Raw genomic sequence first — 17912 nt, 5'->3', positions numbered from 1 at the left:
TCGCCGCTGCCACCGGAACCGGAGCGGGACCCGCGCGCCTGCCCGTGCGCGTGCCCGCGGCTCCGCGCGCGTCCCCGCCGCCATCCCCGCCGGGCCCTGTCCGTGCCCTGTCCGTGCCCCGGTTTGCGCGGCTGCGGAGCGGGGCTGGGAATTGTTTTCCCCTCACGCCGTGCCCAGCCGGGGCTGTCCCGGCCATGGAGCGGGCGCTGCTGCCCCGCCTGTGCCGCCGGGCCGTGCGGTTGTACCGGGCAGGCCTCCGGTTCCGATCCAGCCGCGGGGCTGAGCAAGGAGAGCCCCGAGGCCGCGATCCCCCCGCATCCCTCCCGGGGTCGCGGACCGGGCAGGAGCTGTGGCGGGCACAGCAGGACTTAGCCCGGGCTGGCAAGGGGAAACAGCGAAACGCGCCGTCCCTGGAGAGGACTAAAGGCTCGGAGATCCTGTTCGGGGTAGCCCCGGTGTGGCTGGCGCTGGCCCAGGCGCGCAGGGCCCTGTTCCGCCTCTTCCTGAAGGAGCAGCGCGGCGGCGGCGGCCCCGGGCGGCCCGTGAGGGCCGAGCTCGGCCTGCAGGCCGCGGCCCGCGGGGTGCCGGTGCTGCACGTCCCGGGCCGGGCTCTGGACGTGCTGTGCCGGGGCCGGCCCCACCAGGGAGTGTGTCTGGAAGCCTCCCCGCTGCCCTTCAGGAGCCTGCGGGACGCTGAGGAGCCGCAGCCGGGGCATGGAGAGAGCGGGAGGCGGCAGCTGCTGTGGCTGGTGCTGGAGCACATCCAGGATCCCATGAACCTGGGGGCTCTGCTGCGCGCCGCCTATTTCCTGGGGGTGGACAGAGTGGTGGCGACCCACAGCAACAGGTACGAGCCACACAGACAGGTACGAGCCACACAGACAGCTCCGGGCTCCTCCTGCCCCCTTTTCCTCCCGGGTTTCCAGCGTGCATCACTCAGAAATCTCTCTTTGAAGAGATCTCTGGAGCTGATCTGTAGAGCAGGATTTGGGGTGCTGCTACTCCAAGGCAGCCTTTGGGATGTGGGGTTCCAGGCTCTCCTTGGGCTCTCCTTGTTTTAACCCATTCTGTGTCTCAGTTGTCCCACCTGGGATCCGTTTCTTTGGTTAATTCCTGAGTCCTCCTCACATCCCTATAGCGAGTGGGATCTGGAGGAGAGTTGCAGAGGCAGAAGGAAATACAGAAACAAAAATTCACCTGGATTTCCTCTCGTGTGACACTTTTCCATTCTTTTTCCTCTTGCAGCTGCCCCTTGACTCCCATAGTGAGCAAAGCCAGTGCTGGAGCCATGGAGGTCTTCGATGTGTACAGCACAGATGACCTGCAGGGCTTTTTGAAGGTACAGTGAGCCACTTTATTTGTTTTTTCCTTTTTATTTCCAAGAAAACTCAAACACTGCAGGTATTACAGAGAGGGGAGGCACAAGGGGAGCCCTGAGTTATTTGCAGTGTCTGTGCTGGGGGTGCACACACCCCCAGCCCCATTCCATCGGGTAGGGAGAGAGGGTGGCTGTTTTTTTCTGGAAGCTGGTGGTGCCAGGATAACTCCGGGGTTTGTCTCCCTTCTCCTCGGGATGTGTGGCACAGCAGCATCCCGGGGCCCAGGCACACGATGGCAGCATTGGGCAGCCTTTGGAGCAGGGAATAGACGAGGAACCAGGGCTGGGGGGGAGCTGCTGGGAATCTTTTTACATTTTCCCTATGCAGTGAGGTGTGAGGGGGAGCCCTTGGCAAGTAAAAATTTAAGGGATGCCAAAAAAAAATAACCACCCCAGTCAGCTTAACTAAAAATGTAAAAAAACCAGGAGTGTTTGCATACATGACATTTTTTATTTTTAAGCTTGAATATTTGGCAGTTCTTAATTTCTTTCTCTTTTCTAGGCTAAAAGTGCAGAAGGCTGGGAAGTGGTGGGAACAGTCAGCAGGTCTGAGAATGTGGAAGATGTTCCTGTCATCAGCTGCTCAGAATTCCACTGGGACAAACCCCTCATTGTAGTGATAGGTATTTATTTCCATGTCCAGGGCTGTGGGTGCAGCTCTGAGGGGGGATGCTTCACTCCAGGGATTGTTCCAGGTCTGGAAAAGAAAAGCTGAGAGGGAATCATGGAATGGTCTGGCTGTGAATGAAGCAGGGACTGAGAGGAACAGGGAGAGCTGGGGGGGTTCCCAGAAGGAGCAGTTTGTGGATGCACAGAGAGTTCAGCAGCTGGGGAGGGTCTAGTGGCAGTTCTGGTGTCAGGGCAGCCACAGTGTGGTGTTTGCATTGTGCTCTGTGTTTTGATCCTGTGCTGGAGCCCCAGATTTGGATTTTCTGTGAGCCCCAAGCTGTGCCACATTTTCCCTTAAAAACCAGCTCTGGGAAGAGCCATGAGGGGCTGTTGCTGGGGATGATCTGGATGCAAAACTGGGCTCTGTAGCCCCCCCGAGAGCAGTCAGGGCACACCTGGGAGAGGGCAGGAGGTGCTGGCTGTGGAGCAGGAGCAGAGGAGTCTCCTCCCTGTTGGAGAAGTGGCTGCCACTTCCCTGAGCACCTGAGCTGGGCAATTCCTGCAGGGAATTCTGCCGTTCAGCTCACTCTCTCACCTTTTGTGGGCACAGTTTGGACTTGTGCAGCCTCCCAGAAGGTGAAGGGAAGGGGACTGGCAGCTTTGTGGCTGCTGGAGAAAGCAATTCTCGCAGGAATGCAGCTCCAGGCACCTGTGTGTGTCCCCAGCTCCGTGTCACCTGGCACAGGAGCTGGCTGGAGCTTTTACACTTGGAAGTGGAGTCCTGCTGGCCAGGAGCCAGGGAGGGGCTGTAATCCTGCCCCGTGCTGGGGCTGCCTTGGCTCGGAGGACATTCCTTTAATTAAAATGTTTATTGAACTCCTGCAAACACTGACAAGACAACGTAGCAAATCTGGCATCTCTACAAGATGTGTGGAGCTGTATTCCAGGGGGAGCAGGGAGGCTGGCAGCTCTGCTGATTGCCCACAAAGAAATGCATCCCACAAACGGCGACAGCACCCGGGGAGAGGCAGGGGCTGGAAGCAGCAGCAGTGTCGTTACCTTGAGTTATGAGAGATTTCTCCAGGAAAAAGTCCAAATATCCTTTTGTCAGGGGAGATTGGAGGCTGATTGGTAGATGCATGAGGAGAGCTCCTGGACCTTGCAGCAGTAATGATTTCAACTCTCTGCTGAGCACTAACTCTTGGCTGAAAAGAAAATTGAACATTACGGTCGTCTGATGCTGGGGTTTGTTGGGAGAAACGTCCTGGATCTGAATATGGAGCATTCCTGCAGCTGCAGGGAGCAGCAGAGATAATTCAGCCTGGGATTGAGCTCCCTGGCACCACACAGATTGTCTTGTAAGTTAAGCATTTGCAGCCTCCAGTTCCCCCTCCTGGCATCCTCGCTGGCTTGGCACAGAGTGATTTGGACAGTCCAGCTTAATGTTGTCTGCACTGGAGTCATTGCTGGAGGCGACAGACAGCTCAGACTGGGAGCCTGGTGCACACAGGAACAGATTGGGAGCACTTAGATGGCTGAGTAAGAAGAGTTTCTGGGTAATTTGTTCTTCTTAGACCTTCAGTCTTTAGCTCGGGGTTTAAGGCTGTTCACACAGCTGGTGGTTTTATGGAGATGTTCATTTTGTGTATTTTTCTGCTGCTGGATCTGAATTTCCTGCACTGGAAACTGCAATTGTGAGTGGTGTTAATTGTAAATGGGGCAGGAAATGTGTTTTGTCATTTCACCAAGCTCTGGGCTTTGAGCTCTGTCAGTGAGGGACAAAGCTGAGAGGTGGAAGTTAAAGATCTGAAGTGGGAAGTGTTTTGTTCACCAGTCTAAACCAGGATTTAATCTGATTCAGTCAATACTCCCTCCCTTGTGTCACACCGTGCAAGTCTTTTTGCCCTGAATTTATTGCTCCTCATTATTTTAAGCAGCCAGGGCCATAAAAAGCTTTGTAAAAGCTGGAGGCAAAATCGGTGCCTTTATTGGGAATTGTAGGACCCTTTTGAGGGACAGGAGAGGATTTGTCCAGGAGCCATTGCTGCTGTCCCAGCTGGAGAGTCCCGTGGGAGTGTGCTTTGAGAGCCTCAGGAGGCAAATACCACTGTAGGTGTGAAACTTTTCCAGGATTATATTTCTGGGTTTTTTAAGCATCCCTGGAGTAGTGGTGAGGAGACAGGCAGGGCCATGAGGGCCTGGCTTCAATTCCTGGTGTCATCTTGTGACCTTGGAGAACTCCCCCAGGCCTCGTGTGCACTGCTGGCTTAAAGCAGGAGGGAAAAATTGGTCAGGATGGGGTTAGGGGCTTCTGAGGGCTCACTGACTCCAACCAAAGAGCTTTTGCCATGAACGAGTTCCTCTGGGAAAGTGATGAAGGATTCATTACCCAAAGCATCCTCTTCATTACCCAAAGTGCATCTTGGATCAGCCCAGGAAAACGTGAAGGGGAATGGTGACAGTTCCATCCCTGTGTGGTCAAAGGGATCAGTGCCATCCCAGACTGGTGTGGGGCTCAGGGCATGGCTGTTGGAGGGGAGCTTTGGCTACCACACGCTGGGCCTGTTTGCCAGAGGTGTTTGGGATGAGTTGGCTGCCTGTGCTGCCCTAAATAACAACGTGGAAGAATCCTTTGGGGAGCCAGGCAGGCTGGGAGGTCCCAGCCCTCTGCATTTTCACCTGTCTGCACACAGCATTGTTTAAAGCCTCTCCCTTTCCATTTCCCTTTGTGACAGCGTGAGTCAAACATCTACTAATGACCTGGGATAGATTTCAACTCTGTTTCACCAGTGTATCAGCCCAAACATATCAGGGCTGCTGGCTGGTTTAACAACTAATCAATTGAAGCCTCTGGTTAAACTGTCTGCATGCACAAGTTGCACCCAGCCCGTGGTGGGGTGTGTGTGTGTGTGTGTGTGTGTGTGCTGGCAAGGCTGGAGCTGTCACTGCCAATAGGGATGTGGGATTTGCTGGACCAGAGCTGGCCTGTGGCCCCTTGCCTGCCCTGTGCCCACGGGGAGCTCTGTGCTGGCTCACAGGGGATCTCAGATATTCCTCAGAACCTCTTCAGATGCTGGAGGACAGATGCAGAGAGGGAAGGGAGGAAGGGAAGAAGGTGCCTGGCTCCCCTCTGGTGGCTCAGTGGGAGCTGGTGAGGTGGCTGAGCTTAGGGAGAAAGTGTCAGAGAGACAGAGCATGAACAAGAACTGCAGTGAGGAGGGGGAAAGGATGTGTGGCAGTGCTGTGAGCTGAGCTGAGCTGTGTCTGTGCCCTGCAGGGAGTGAAGGGGAAGGACTGTCCCTGGAGACTCAGCTGCAGTGCCAGAGGATGCTGGCCATCCCCCCCGGCAGGGCCCTGCACCCCGGCATCGACTCCCTCAACGTGTCTGTGGCTGCAGGTGAGAGCACTTCTGGCCACCACACCCCAACCTCTGCACTTAACAATCAAACATCCAGGCCCACCGAACGATTTTCTTGTGGTTTGGGGGGAAAAAAAATTCCCTTAATATTTATTTATTTTTGCTTTCCTATAGGTATCCTCCTGCACTCCATCTGCAGCCAGAGACGGAGGCATGGAGATTGAAATCCTCTTTATTTGGTGGAGGAAGCTGCTCAGTGTGGGTATGGAAATGCTCTTCCCAGGGTCTCCACCATCACTGTGTGTTCCAGAGAGATCCTCAGTGACCTGAGCTGCATTTTGGCTGCTGCAGAAGCCACCAGATCCCTGACTTAACACCAAAGGCAGACACCTGATGTCGTAGGTAACCCCTGGGAGGAGCTGACAGGTCTGGGAACAGCCAGTTCTGGCTGAAAACACTCAGAGATGGCTGCCAGCACTGTGCTTGTGCACAGGGGACTTTGTGCATCACTCAGACCGTGGGGACAACTTGGGCTGTGGGTCAGAGTGGCACTGGAAGTGCCCTGGACAGCAGCTGGGAGTGCCAGCTGTGCTTGGGAACCACTGAAGCTGCTTTTCCTGTGTTTGGTTGTAAACCAGGTGTGCAGCCCTGCCAAGGGCTGGCAAACAGCTGGAGTGGGGGGGAACCCGTGGAAATAAAGCTTTTGTAAAGATTGTTTGTAGAGTCAAATCAATCCGTTTTGTGTCATAAATCCAGAGTGTGATTAGTCCTTCAGGTGGGAAGAGGGATCTAGAGCTCCCTTCCTTCTTTCCCAAGCTGGGCTGATCCTCCTGGAGGCTGAGGTGCCCCAGGACCTGCTGATGGCACTGGGGTGGCTTCATTTGCAACTATCCTGCCTGAGAAACCAGGCTGGCTAAATTACTGAGAGCCAAAAGAATGTTATCACTTAGCACCTTAATTATTTTATTTAGCTACCGTGGCCCTTTGCATAGGATTCCTCATTAACACTTAATTTACAGTGCCCTTTAGGGATAATTTCAAACAATTCCGTTCAGTCTGCCCCCTCCCCACTTCCAAAGGAAGAAGTAAATCACTCTGAGTGACTAATTAGGACTTTCCCTTTGAGCTAAATGAAGTCTGTAAACCTTGGTGTGGGGGTGTTCTCTGCGTGTCCCTGGCAGGGTCTGGCTGCTGGTACTGGGGACACTCCTGGTGCTTGGGATGGGGGACAGGGCATGGAGCTCCTGAAAGGTGTCCAGGACTCCCTTCTGTGGCTGTGATGGAGAGGAGGGTGGGGACACTTCCCCTGAGCTGTGACCTGAGGAAAAAGACAAATCCCAAATCTCTCTGAAACAGCACCATCATACAAACAGGGCTCGGGTACCCAAATCCACGGGGAGCTGAAGAACCCTGAGCTGGTGCCTTGTGAGCTGAGAGCTGGTGCATTTTGGGGGCTGAATTTGCCCTTTTTTCTGGTTTAAAGCTGAAAGGAAAAGGCTGCAGGCCCAGAGGCCTCCACCAGCCCTGTGCAGCTGCTCAGCAGCTGACGGTGCCCCAGCAGAGGGTGCCCGTGGCTCAGATTTGCTCATTTTCCAGAGGAAAGATTCCAAGATTCAGCACTTGGCTAACTGAATCCTTCCTCTGGAGCAGCAGGGATCAGGGTAAAGCCATTTCTTCATTCTTGACCTACAGGTAAGTATATTTATTTCTCATCTCATAGGAGCTGCTGTTTCTCCCTTTTTATTTCTATTTTTTTTTTTTTTTTGTCTCAGCAGTGGGGAAGCACTTCCTGGCTTTGTGTGGCTGGGAAAGCCAGGCTCTGTCAGGCTGTGCTTGGCCATCTGCTCAGCCCCTCTAAGCAGGAGCAGCTGAGGAGCCCTGCAGCAGCTCCTTTACTTCTGGAAGGCTCCCAAAAACCTTTAGAACCTCCGTGTCCACTAGAGTGGGAGGAGAAGCTCCTGCTTGGCCATCAGTCCAGCAGCCATCACCACTCTCCTGTGAATTCCCCAGCCCTCTATCCGTGGTGCTCCTTGATTTGGCACTGGAACATCAGACAAGGCTTTTTGGGAGTTGCTTGAGCTTGAATTTTAGGATTTGAGTGCATAACTCAGGCTGCAGCTCAGACTTTGCTGCTTGTGAGGGCACTGAATCCCACTCTGCTGTTCCCACTGATCCCATTTCACTCTCTGGTAAGTTTTAGCCCCATTTTTTTTTTTTTTTCCACTGGGATCCACCTGCAGTGACTTTTGGAGGGAGCTGATGCTTTGTTCTCCTGCCCCAGCCCCATCCTGAGCTCTGAGGAGCACGGGGACCTCTGTACTTTCCTACCTTTGGAGCTGGAGCTTTGTGCTGTGCCATTTGCCCCTGATCTAATAAATGCAATCCATTAATTGGATCATTGCCTGCTTCTCCAGTTAATTTCCTGGATATTTTTAAATGTTAAAATGTAGTTTTTATAGTCTTTCATTATTTTTAGCCTTAAGCTTGACTATAATAGTCCCTATAATGTAACTGTAAAAAACTCCCAGCTTTATATCATAAAGGGGGACATTAATTGTCATTTTTTGTGTACATCAGCAAGATCAAAACACGTTTCCTGATTACTTCTGTTTGTACATAGAGTCTCTTTGATATTTAGATATGAATAAAGTGTGTGTGTATGTAATTTGAAAGTCAATTGTTCCCTCCCTGCTGCTTGTCATGGATTCCTTTCAGAGGCTTATTTACCAAATTGATTTTAAAATTTACTAATTGCCCTTCCAGAATGATTTCTCAATAATCAAAGTGTCTCTAAGCACAGTGGCAAAATATTTGTCCTCCTTGATTCAGAAGATGAGTTTGGCACTAGCACTGCCTTATCTTCAACCAGGGGAAAACACAAATCTCCCATCTCCAAAATCCACCCTGGGGAGCTCTGGCTGTGAGAGCAGCTCAGCTCCTGCCCCACATTTCCCTTTAGTGCTCAGGGTTATCACCATGACTGGAAAAATCCCATTGCACCCAATCCAAAGACTGAAAAAAATCCCATTGCACCCAATTCATTGCTGGGTCCCAGTGATATTTTGGAGGCTCAATGGCTCTGGGACAGGGGACACCTTTCCCTCTCCAAAGCCCAGGCTGGTGGCAGGGGAAGGGAGAGCCTGGGATTGCTGCTGGGAATAGAGCTGGGATTGCTACTGGAGCTGGGAATGGGATTGGGATTGATGCTGGAGCTGGGATTGGGAATGTTGCTGGAGTTGGGAATGGAGCTGAGATTGGAGCTGTTCCTGGGAATGGGATTGTTCCTGGGAATGGGAATGTCGCTGGGATTGTTGCTGTTGCTGGGATTGTTGCTGGGATTGTTGCTGTTGCTGGGAATGTTGCCGGGATTGTTGCTGTTGCTGGGATTGTTGCTGGGATTGTTGCTGTTGCTGGGAATGTTGCCGGGATTGTTGCCGGGATCGCTGCCCACGGGCACCTCCCGAAGGCGCAGCTCGGCTCCCGGTTTGTAAATGTAATCAACCTCGAGGTCTTGTTACTTCCACAGGTGCAATTAACATCACCATCTGCTAATCCGTGATTAACGATGTTTACAAATATGCTACAACACGCTAAAATGTGCTGGCACTCTTTGGTTGTTTTTTTTTTTTTTTTTTCCCTTTATTTCTTTTCCCTGCCTGCTCCAGCACAGGAGCTGTGCACGGGAGGGATTGCCCCATGGAATGCTCCCCCTGCCCCACCATTAATTCACAGACATTTTACATTTTCCTTATTTAAAAGTGCTGTTAAAACTCCAAACCAGCTGCAGGAATGGCGAGTTCAAATCAGGAGGTCAGTGCTGCTAAATGGGATTTAATTGCACGGGGGTTGAGGTACAAACTGATGAATCTGAATAATAAAACTTTGTGGGGAGCAACATATGGTGCAGTTTAAAGTAAATTTTTATCGATCATCCCACAACTGATGTGTTAATGGGATGGCAGCCTTTGCTTTGGGTTTGATATCGACGTGGAGTTTTAATAATGTCACACAGGAATATTGTGGAGGGGTTTATAATTTAAAATAATAATAAAAAAAGAAGAGTGTTTTCTATTAACTGCCTTCTTCTTTTGCAGGAGAGAGGAATACATTACAAGGCTGCCTTGTGTCCTCCAGATCTAGGTTACATGTAATTGCTCAGTAATTGGTAGAACCATGTAAAAGCCATGGTATTTGCCAGTAAACCCTCCTAAGTTACCATGAAATTGAAGTGTGATATTTATTCCCTACAAAACTGGCTGCCCAAATGCTGTGTGGGATGTGGTGGTCAGTGCAGAGGAGTTCCTGCAGGAAGGAGGAGCCTTTAACCTCCTTGGGCTTCAGCCTCAGGATTATCCACAGAATCCTGGCATGGTTTGGGTTGGGAGGGGATCTCAAAGATCATCTCGTTCCACCCACTGCCACTATCCCAGGCTGCTCCAAGGACACTTCCAGGGATGGGGCAGCTTCTCTGGGCAGCCTGTGCCAGGCTCACCACCCTCACACGGGAGAATTTCTTCCCAAAATCCCATCGAAATGACAGCTAATAATAATCTAATATACAGAGATTAGAAATAATAATAATAATAATCTAATAACCCTCTCGTTATTACAGCTTTTTCAAGGCCCAACTCAACATGATGGAGGCTTGAAGTTTTCATGTTTTCAGTGGGCAGGGAGCAGTCATTACACTAATGATGTTTTTTAGAGCCTTTGGAGATTAAATATTTCTCAGTACACCCCGTGGGTCACCTGTATTTTACCTTCTTGTTGAGCAGGACATCCAAAACTGTTCCCAGCTTGGCAATTTCTGTGATTTAACCACGACTCTGATCTGGAGAGCTCCAGCCCTGGGGCCTCACTGCAGGAGCCTCCTCAGGAATTTTTCCCTCCCAGGTCAGTGATGGCTCCTTGGCACTTCTTTGAACAGAGCAGCAGTGATTTCCTCACCCATGATCAGCAGTTTTACACTTTTAAACTCTAACCCGTGTGCTGGGAATGGATGCAAAGTTAAACGTGCCAAGTTGTTTTTTTTAGCTGGCCTAAAAACCTCCTTTTGTTTTAGGAGCTCAGCAGTGATGTGCCCATCCCATCCTGCACATCTCCTGACTCCACCACACATTTATGGCAAGCTTTGGGATGGTGGCCACAAAACCACCTTGGGGTGACCCCAGGGAGGTGGGGAAGTGGGGAATGGTTAAAGAAAAAGGGGGATACAGGAGTGGCTGGGTTCCCTGGCAGAATAAAAAGGTGTTGGTGCTGCCTCACAGCTTTGCCAGCCCTCATTAGCACCTCCCAGCCAAGCACAGCTCCCTCCAACTGCATCCCAAACCTTCTGCTGGAGATTGCATCTGTGCCTAATATGCATTTTTATATAAACAAGGGTACTAAATGGCCTTTCACTTCCCTCTGTAATGTCTTTTTTAATGGAAGGTCCTGAATTAAGAACATATATATATGACTCGAAGAATTTTCTAAGTGATATTGAAAACCTATTGTAGAGTAGGATTTCTCCTTGCAAAATTATTTTAATGAGGTTCCAGTTTATTTTCTGGCTATATTTTACTTATTTAATCCTCCAGAGGGGCTTTTCAGAAGCAGCATCTCATTTTCAATGCAACTATTCTTAACATTAGGGAAAACTACCTTTCTGAAATGCATGAAGGGAAAAAAAAACCCCGAACCAGGGGAAGATGTACGAGATAAGAATAAACTTGAAAAGCTTTGAGGTGGTTTATGGCTTCTCTGGAAAGAATAACAGTTCATGTATTTTTGTTATGGTGTGGTTTAATGATGCTTGCAGAAAAAAGATAAGGTAGGAATGGAAATATAAAATTAAACCAGCAAAGTGAATGTGATTATTTTAGTTACCAGTATTACCTGGGGAAAACGCTCGGGGGGGGTTTTATCTGGACTAAATATTTGCTTTTCTAAGAGGAAAGGGCCCTCTGCATCTCCTGGGATGAGGGAAGGGGAATTCTCCTGTGGTCCAGAGGGAGGATGAGGATGGATGGAGCCCTGGCTGTGCCAGTGCTGCTGTCCTGGGAATGGGATTGGCACGGGGCTGTGCCAGTGGTGAGGGTGAGGAAGAGGAGGAGATGAGCCCAAAAGAGACTTCCCAGTGTGCCCTGAGCAGGGTGGGGAACAGGGGAGGCACAGTGGGATGTGAGCACCCAGCATGGGCCTGAGCTGAGGATCCTGGATCCTTCACTGGCATCTAGGAATGGCTGATTCCATGGGAGGCATCATCCCAAAATCCCATCCCAAAATCCCATCCCATCATCCCAAATCCCATCCCATCCCAAAATCCCATCCCCTCCCCATTCCCATTATCCCATTATCCCATCCCAGGCTGTGGGTGCACCCCCAGCACCCCCCAGTCCAGGGGCTCTTGATTTCCCTGAGCAGCTCCACAGGTTCCCAGTGCAGTTCCATGAGGGATCAACAGGAGCAGCCAAATCTGAGTCACCTCTGGTGTTTGTGGCACCCACAAACATCCATCCCACTCCAGCCCCTGGGTCACGAGAGGCAAACCTGAACTGAGCCTGATGTGTGGCCTTCAGCCTCCCTGGGTAGTTAATTTTTCAATTTCTTCCATGAATCTGGAAGAGCAAGAAGTTTGTTTATAATTAAAATACTTGGAGATTTATACTTTCATTCAAATAGCTGAGAAGAAGCAGTTTCTATGTAGGTTTCTTCACTATCAGAATCTAAACCAGATTATTATGTAAATTTTCTCGATCCTAAATTCATTACAATATTCAATTTCAGGAAATGCTCTTGACCATCTGCTGCTGCTCCAAGAAATGAGTCTTGGAGATTGTTTACTACCAGCAGTGCTGTAGGTATGGAGGGTAGATGGGAGGGTAAGGGCAATGTTCTGATTTCTGAGCCTGGTTATTTAACCTGGAGTGCTGAGGCCACGAGCTGGGTTGGGAAGGACATCAACAACAGCAGCAGCAATTTCTGTTCTGGCCCTGTCCTGGTGTCACCCCCTCCCTGCCAGTGACCACAGGGTTCCAGTCCTTTAGTCCTAGCCAGGCAGTCTGGACCAACTCTTAGCCTCCAAAAAATTGGTTTGGGATGTCTGGGGTGAAAAATATCTGGAAAGTTGGATCTGGTGTTGGTTGTAGCCTCCAAATGTGCCCAGGGGAGGGTGGTGCTGGCCCAGGGGAGTTTGGTGCTGGCCCAGCTCTCAGTGTGGGTGCTGAGGTGAGGGAGGTGAGGTCCCCTGAGCCCTGCTGAGCTTTAATCTGATTTTCCCGTGGGTTTCGCTGGCAGAGCTCGGTGCCACGTGCAGCAGAGGGGACTCCGGAGCGGTGACAGTGACAGGGACATCCCGGGGCGCTGGCAGGAGCTGTCCCCGAGCCTTTGGGGTGGCTGTGTCAGGAGCAGGAACATTTTCTGTGCCCTTCCCTTCCAGCACCCCCGGCTGGATCCATGGGGCCGGGACCATTCCTGCCCTTCCCTGCCCCGGGATTGATGGATCGGGCTGGGAATGGGAGGGGAAAGGGAGAGGATTGGGACGGGAACGGGATGGGATCGGGAGGGGAAAGGGAGCGGGAGCATCCCCGGGAGCCGAGCTGAGCTGAGCTGAGCTGAGCTGAGCCGAGCCGAGCATCCCCCGGCGGGGATGGGGCTGCTCAGGGAGTGTTAATCCCCAATTCCGGGCACTTTTGGGAAGATGAGCGATCATGGGGGGGGGGGAACAGCCCTGGGAAGGACCCTGGGGCTGTCAGGGCAGGGTCTGGGCACAGGGGATGCCCAGGAGTGATGCAGAGATGATGTGGGCACTGCCAAGGGCTCCTGCACCACTCTGGATGCAGCCAGTGGAGTAACCTCGGAGCAGGGTCTGGGGTGGGTTTCAGCATCCCCGGTTTCACCACAAGGCTCGTCCATACCCTCAGAACACGCAGGAAGGGAATGTGGGTGTGGATGGACAGGACGGGGATGTTCAGCAGTGCTGGGATGAATATTGAACATGGAGTGTGATGGAGAGGAGGTTTTCTTCCTGTTCTTCGTTCATGGACAGACTGAAACCGGTGTTTGCTGATCTGGAGCTGTCCCAGGCTCCAGCATTCCCAACCACCACTCACCTCCTGATTCCCCTCCTTCAGGGAAATTTTAACTCCTGTCCTCTGCTGCTGAGTAGATCCTTGAGTCGGTAACAAGGTGAGACAGAGGGAAATGCACAGCCTTGTCCTGCCCCTTCCCCAGCTGAAAAACCACTGAAAAATTCCAGGGAAGCCCTAAAAAGGTATAAATTTGCAATCAGATGATGCTCCCGCTGCTGAGGGGCTGGGTTTGATGGGGGGGCAAGGGACAGTGCAGGCACCTTGTGCCCTCTCCCTTCCCTTTCCCCCCTCTCTGAGCCCCAGCAGCTCCTGTGCCTGAGGGTTTGGCTTTGGGGACAAGGGACCCTTGGATCGCCCAGCACGGGATCCCAGCAGTGCCTGGAATGTCCCAGTCCCCAGGGATGAGAGGATGAGGAGGGTGGGGACACCACGATGGCACCGTGGGGATGCCGTGCTGGGTGTGACTCTGGTGGGGGGACACACGGGGACAGGGGCCACGCTGGCCTTTGTCTGCCTGTGCCAAACAGATGTGAACAAACCCGAGTTCGATTTGTGAGACCGCCTGGGGAATATCGCTAACTAATTATAGAAAACTGAAGATGCGCTCCCCTCCTCTTGCATTTTTTGATAAACATTGTCTCCTCTCAACAGCTGAGTATTTAATTAGTGTTGATTGTTGTTCCCGTGTTCAATAAGCACTCATCAGGAGGGGGGTGTCCGCTGGGGCAGCGTGGCCTGGAGCACAGCAGAGCCCAGGGTGTTCATAATTAAGGATGCAATTTATTTGAGCAAGTCATGTGTACAGCACCCCGTGTTTTAGGTTAATTTTCAAGGTTAAAGGGGGGAAAAAAAAAAACCCAAACAACTTTAGAGGGTGAGGAGAGACTGGAAACTCAACAGTGAAAACTGCAGGGAGGGATAAACATATAAAGAAATGTGTGTGTGCATAGAGACAGGCAGGAGACACCCAATAAATAAATCTGTGTGTGCATGTGGATGCTCCCAAGGGGCCCTGCAGACCCCTGGGTGCTTCCCATCCTCTTTCCTTTCCTCTTCCCTGGACCTGTTTCCCAAGTTTCGTCTGGAAAATGCAGCCACGTGGAGCTGGAGTCTTCTCTTCTCTTCTCTTCTCTCTTCTCTTCTCTTCTCTTCTCTTCTCTTCTCTTCTCTTCTCTTCTCTTCTCTTCTCTTCTCTTCTCTTCTCTTCTCTTCTCTTCTCTTCTCTTCTCTTCTCTTTCTCTTCTCTTCTCTTCTCTTCTCTTCTCTTCTCTTCTCTTCTCTTCTCTTCTCTTCTCTTCTCTTCTCTTCTCTTCTCTTCTCTTCTCTTCTCTCTCTTTCTCTCCCACCCCTGTCCAGCATGCACTGATGTCCTGAGCAGGGAGGGGAGCAGCATCCCTGCTGTGGGGACACGGGGGTCCCTTCCCAGAGTTTTTAGGGACATTTCCACCAGGCAGGACCAGCCTGGGTCCCCCATGGCACCGGGAGCTTTAATCCAGGGGGAAGGAGGAGAAGCTTTGGGGACAATCCCCAGCTCTGGTTGTGCCTGGGGAAGGGGCAGCAGGTAAAACACTGAATAAACAAATGCCTGCGTGTTTTCCCCTGTCTCTGTCTCCACGTTCCTCCTGCTGTGCCCGTGCCAGCAGTGATGGAGCTGTCACACTTTGGTGGCCACGGGCTTGTGCTCCAGCACCTGTTCTCTGTGTTAATCCCTGTGCTCATGGGGGGACCCCACACACCACCCCCAGCCACACAAAACAGGCAGAAAAATCAAACCTAATTACATGCCATGATTTCTTTCCAAATTTGCTTCTAATACACTTTTGGACTACTCCTTGATTTTCTTTTTTATAATTTTTCCCCCCCACTTTTCCTTTCTCTTCACCTCACACAGCAGCAGCTCCTCCTGGCAAATGAGCTCTGCATCCCCTGTGCTGGAGCAGGGAGGGGATCAGAGACCAGAGGGGTTTTTTTTGGCTCCTGATGGCTGCTAGGGATGATCCATGTGCTGACCCTCCTCCCCAGGGCCAGGTAAGATGTGCAGCTCCTCCATTGCCTCTCCCCTTCCCCTCCTCTGGGTGTTTTCAGTGGCTCTGCTGTGGGCACAGCTGTTGGTCACATCAGCTCAGTGGGTGCCCTCCAGGTGGCCACTGGGGGGGCTGGTGCTGGTCCCAGCAGGAGCACAGGGTGGCCCTGGCAGGGCTGGGGGCTCAGGGGGGCACAGCAGGGCCTGGGCACATCAGATGTGGCAGGAGAGAAGCTCCAGGCTCCCTGGTGACAGCAGGGAGGGGCTCAGGATCAATTCCCCAGGATTTGCTGTCCCTGAGCTTCCCCAGGGACACGCAGCAGGCACAGGGTGACAGTGGGTGGGGACAGCTCTGGGGACAGCTCTGCTGGGTGCCACAGGGTCCTGTGGTGAGCCGTGGGCAGCAGCTGAAGGGTTAAAGGCGCTGGGATGCAGAGGTCGCTCCCTGGAGCTCTCTCTTGCCCATCAATATATTGAATATCCGCTAATCTGGAGCAGTGGGTCGGGGAGGAGCCGGGGACAGCCACAGTGTCTCGGTGTCCTGGCACTGGGACAGGGGACATGGCACAACCTCCTCATCCTCACCATTCCCTGGGCACAGTCTGACCCACCACCCCCACGGTACCAGCTCTGAAAACCGGGAAAAGGAACCCCAAAAGAGAGAAAATCCCAAAGATTGGGATTCCTCCCTTCTGAGGGGGAGCAGGTCCTGACCATGCCCACAGTGCCAGCAGTGCCAGGGGGGTGCATCCCACCCCCAGAGCCCTTTGGAGCACCACTCCCCAGGAGAGGGGACAGATTTATGGCAGGAGGAGATGTATTTAGGCTCAAGGCAGTTCAGTTGTGTTAATTATGAAAATCCAAAGATAATCTATATTTAATGTCAAATTTTTCTCAAATTTGCTAAAGAAGGAGGAGAATATATGCACATGATGACATTTAAATGAAGAACAAGGTGCAATTAAACTCCGAAACGTACAGTAGACTAATTGGGGAGAGGATGACAAATATAGTTATCATCAGCAACTAATTAGGGCCCTGCTTTAGCTTTTCCTGCCTGATTAATCCTGACTAGGTGTTAATAAGTTCGGTGGGCCTGGCCAGCAGTTGGGGACAGGCTGTTTGTGGCTGCAGCCCTGTGCCAGGAGGGATGCTGGACGTGAGGAACGTTGGTTAAAGGGGTTGGATTTGTTTTTGGAGGAGGATCAGAGCACATTTGGGTGGTGGAATTGTCCCCACCGAGCCTGGGAGGGAGGAGGAGGAAGAAGAGGAGGAGGAGGAGCATCCATGACCAGTGCCAGGAGCGCTGTTGACACATCCCTTGTCTCCCAGATTTACACTCTTATCTTTTTGCTTTGAAAGGTAAGAATAACAGTAAAATGTTAATGCTGTACTCCACATCTAAGACTGCACTTAAACAGTGACATGACATGGGAGGCACATAAATCACCTCTGAGTTCAGACAATCATCTCCAGCAGCCAGAACAACACCTGAGATCTCCCAGCCCAGGAATGTGCTCAGGACAAAGGGAGTCACAGCCCAAACCTCCTCTGCTTTTCACCAGTGCCTTGCTGGAGTTTGGTTTTATCAAATTAGAGAGATTTTTAAATTTGCTGCTCCCTGTTCCTCCTGGATGCTCGGTGCTGGAGAAGCCTGGAAGTGCTTGCAGGTGAATGGCTCTGGAGAATTCATTGCCATGGGGATGCTGAATGGGGAAACTTGAGCTAAAATGGGGAGGCAAAACGGGCCAGAAAACATCCCTGGCATGGCTTTTCTGGGTGGGTTCCATCCATCCCTGGCATGGCTTTTTCCAGTGGGTTCCATCCATCCCTGGCATGGTTTTCCTGGTGGGTTTCACCCATCCCTGGCATGGTTTTTCCAGTGGGTTCTATCCATCCCTGGCATGGTTTCCCAGTGGGTTTCACCCATCCCTGGCATGGTTTCCCGGGGGATTTCATCCATTCCTGGCATGATTTTCCTGCTGGGTTTGCAGTTTGTTGCAGTTCTCCTGGAGAGATGAAGCCACAGAGGAAGGTGATGTGGGAAAATCCTCACAGCTCAGCCATGGGGGAATGGGACGGATGGGGCCCTGTAACCACCCTACAGCCACCTCACAGCTGTCCTACAATGTCCTAAAACCATCCCGGGCTGCAGCTGTGCTGGAAAACCCGAGAAGCCAACTCCATGTGCTGGTGCTGCTCAGCATTGGCACCCGGAGAACCCTCGGAGGGAGCCGTGCCACCATGGGGGGACAGTGCCATGATAAGGGACAGTGCCAGCACCCCCTGAGCGTGTCCCCAAATCTGCTACTATGGGGACAGTGCCAGCATCCTCTGAGTGTGTCTCCAAATCCCCCAGGATGGGGGGGACAGTGCCACCGTGGGGGACAGTGCCATGACAATGCCATGATGGAGGACAGTGCCAACATCCTTTGAGCATGTCCCCAAATCCCCCACGATGGGGGACAGTGC

The 17912-nt window shown here is 51.9% G+C and overlaps 1 protein-coding gene across 1 annotated transcript; it reads left to right on the top strand.

The window, feature by feature from the left end:
- The first annotated feature begins 53 nt into the window (after window positions 1-53).
- Window positions 54-6060, top strand: MRM1 (mitochondrial rRNA methyltransferase 1). The gene is made up of 5 exons (XM_014881107.2): window positions 54-847; window positions 1246-1339; window positions 1881-2001; window positions 5265-5384; window positions 5520-6060. The coding sequence occupies exons 1-5, from the start codon at window positions 195-197 to the stop codon at window positions 5567-5569; spliced, it is 1038 nt and encodes a 345-aa protein (XP_014736593.2). The 5' UTR covers window positions 54-194; the 3' UTR covers window positions 5570-6060.
- Window positions 6061-17912: the final 11852 nt, after the last annotated feature.

This window comes from Sturnus vulgaris, chromosome 21 (genome assembly GCF_052056855.1).
Source record: "Sturnus vulgaris isolate bStuVul1 chromosome 21, bStuVul1.hap1, whole genome shotgun sequence".
Classification (NCBI taxonomy): Eukaryota; Metazoa; Chordata; class Aves; order Passeriformes; family Sturnidae; genus Sturnus; species Sturnus vulgaris.
This window is presented reverse-complemented; position numbering and strand designations above follow the sequence as displayed.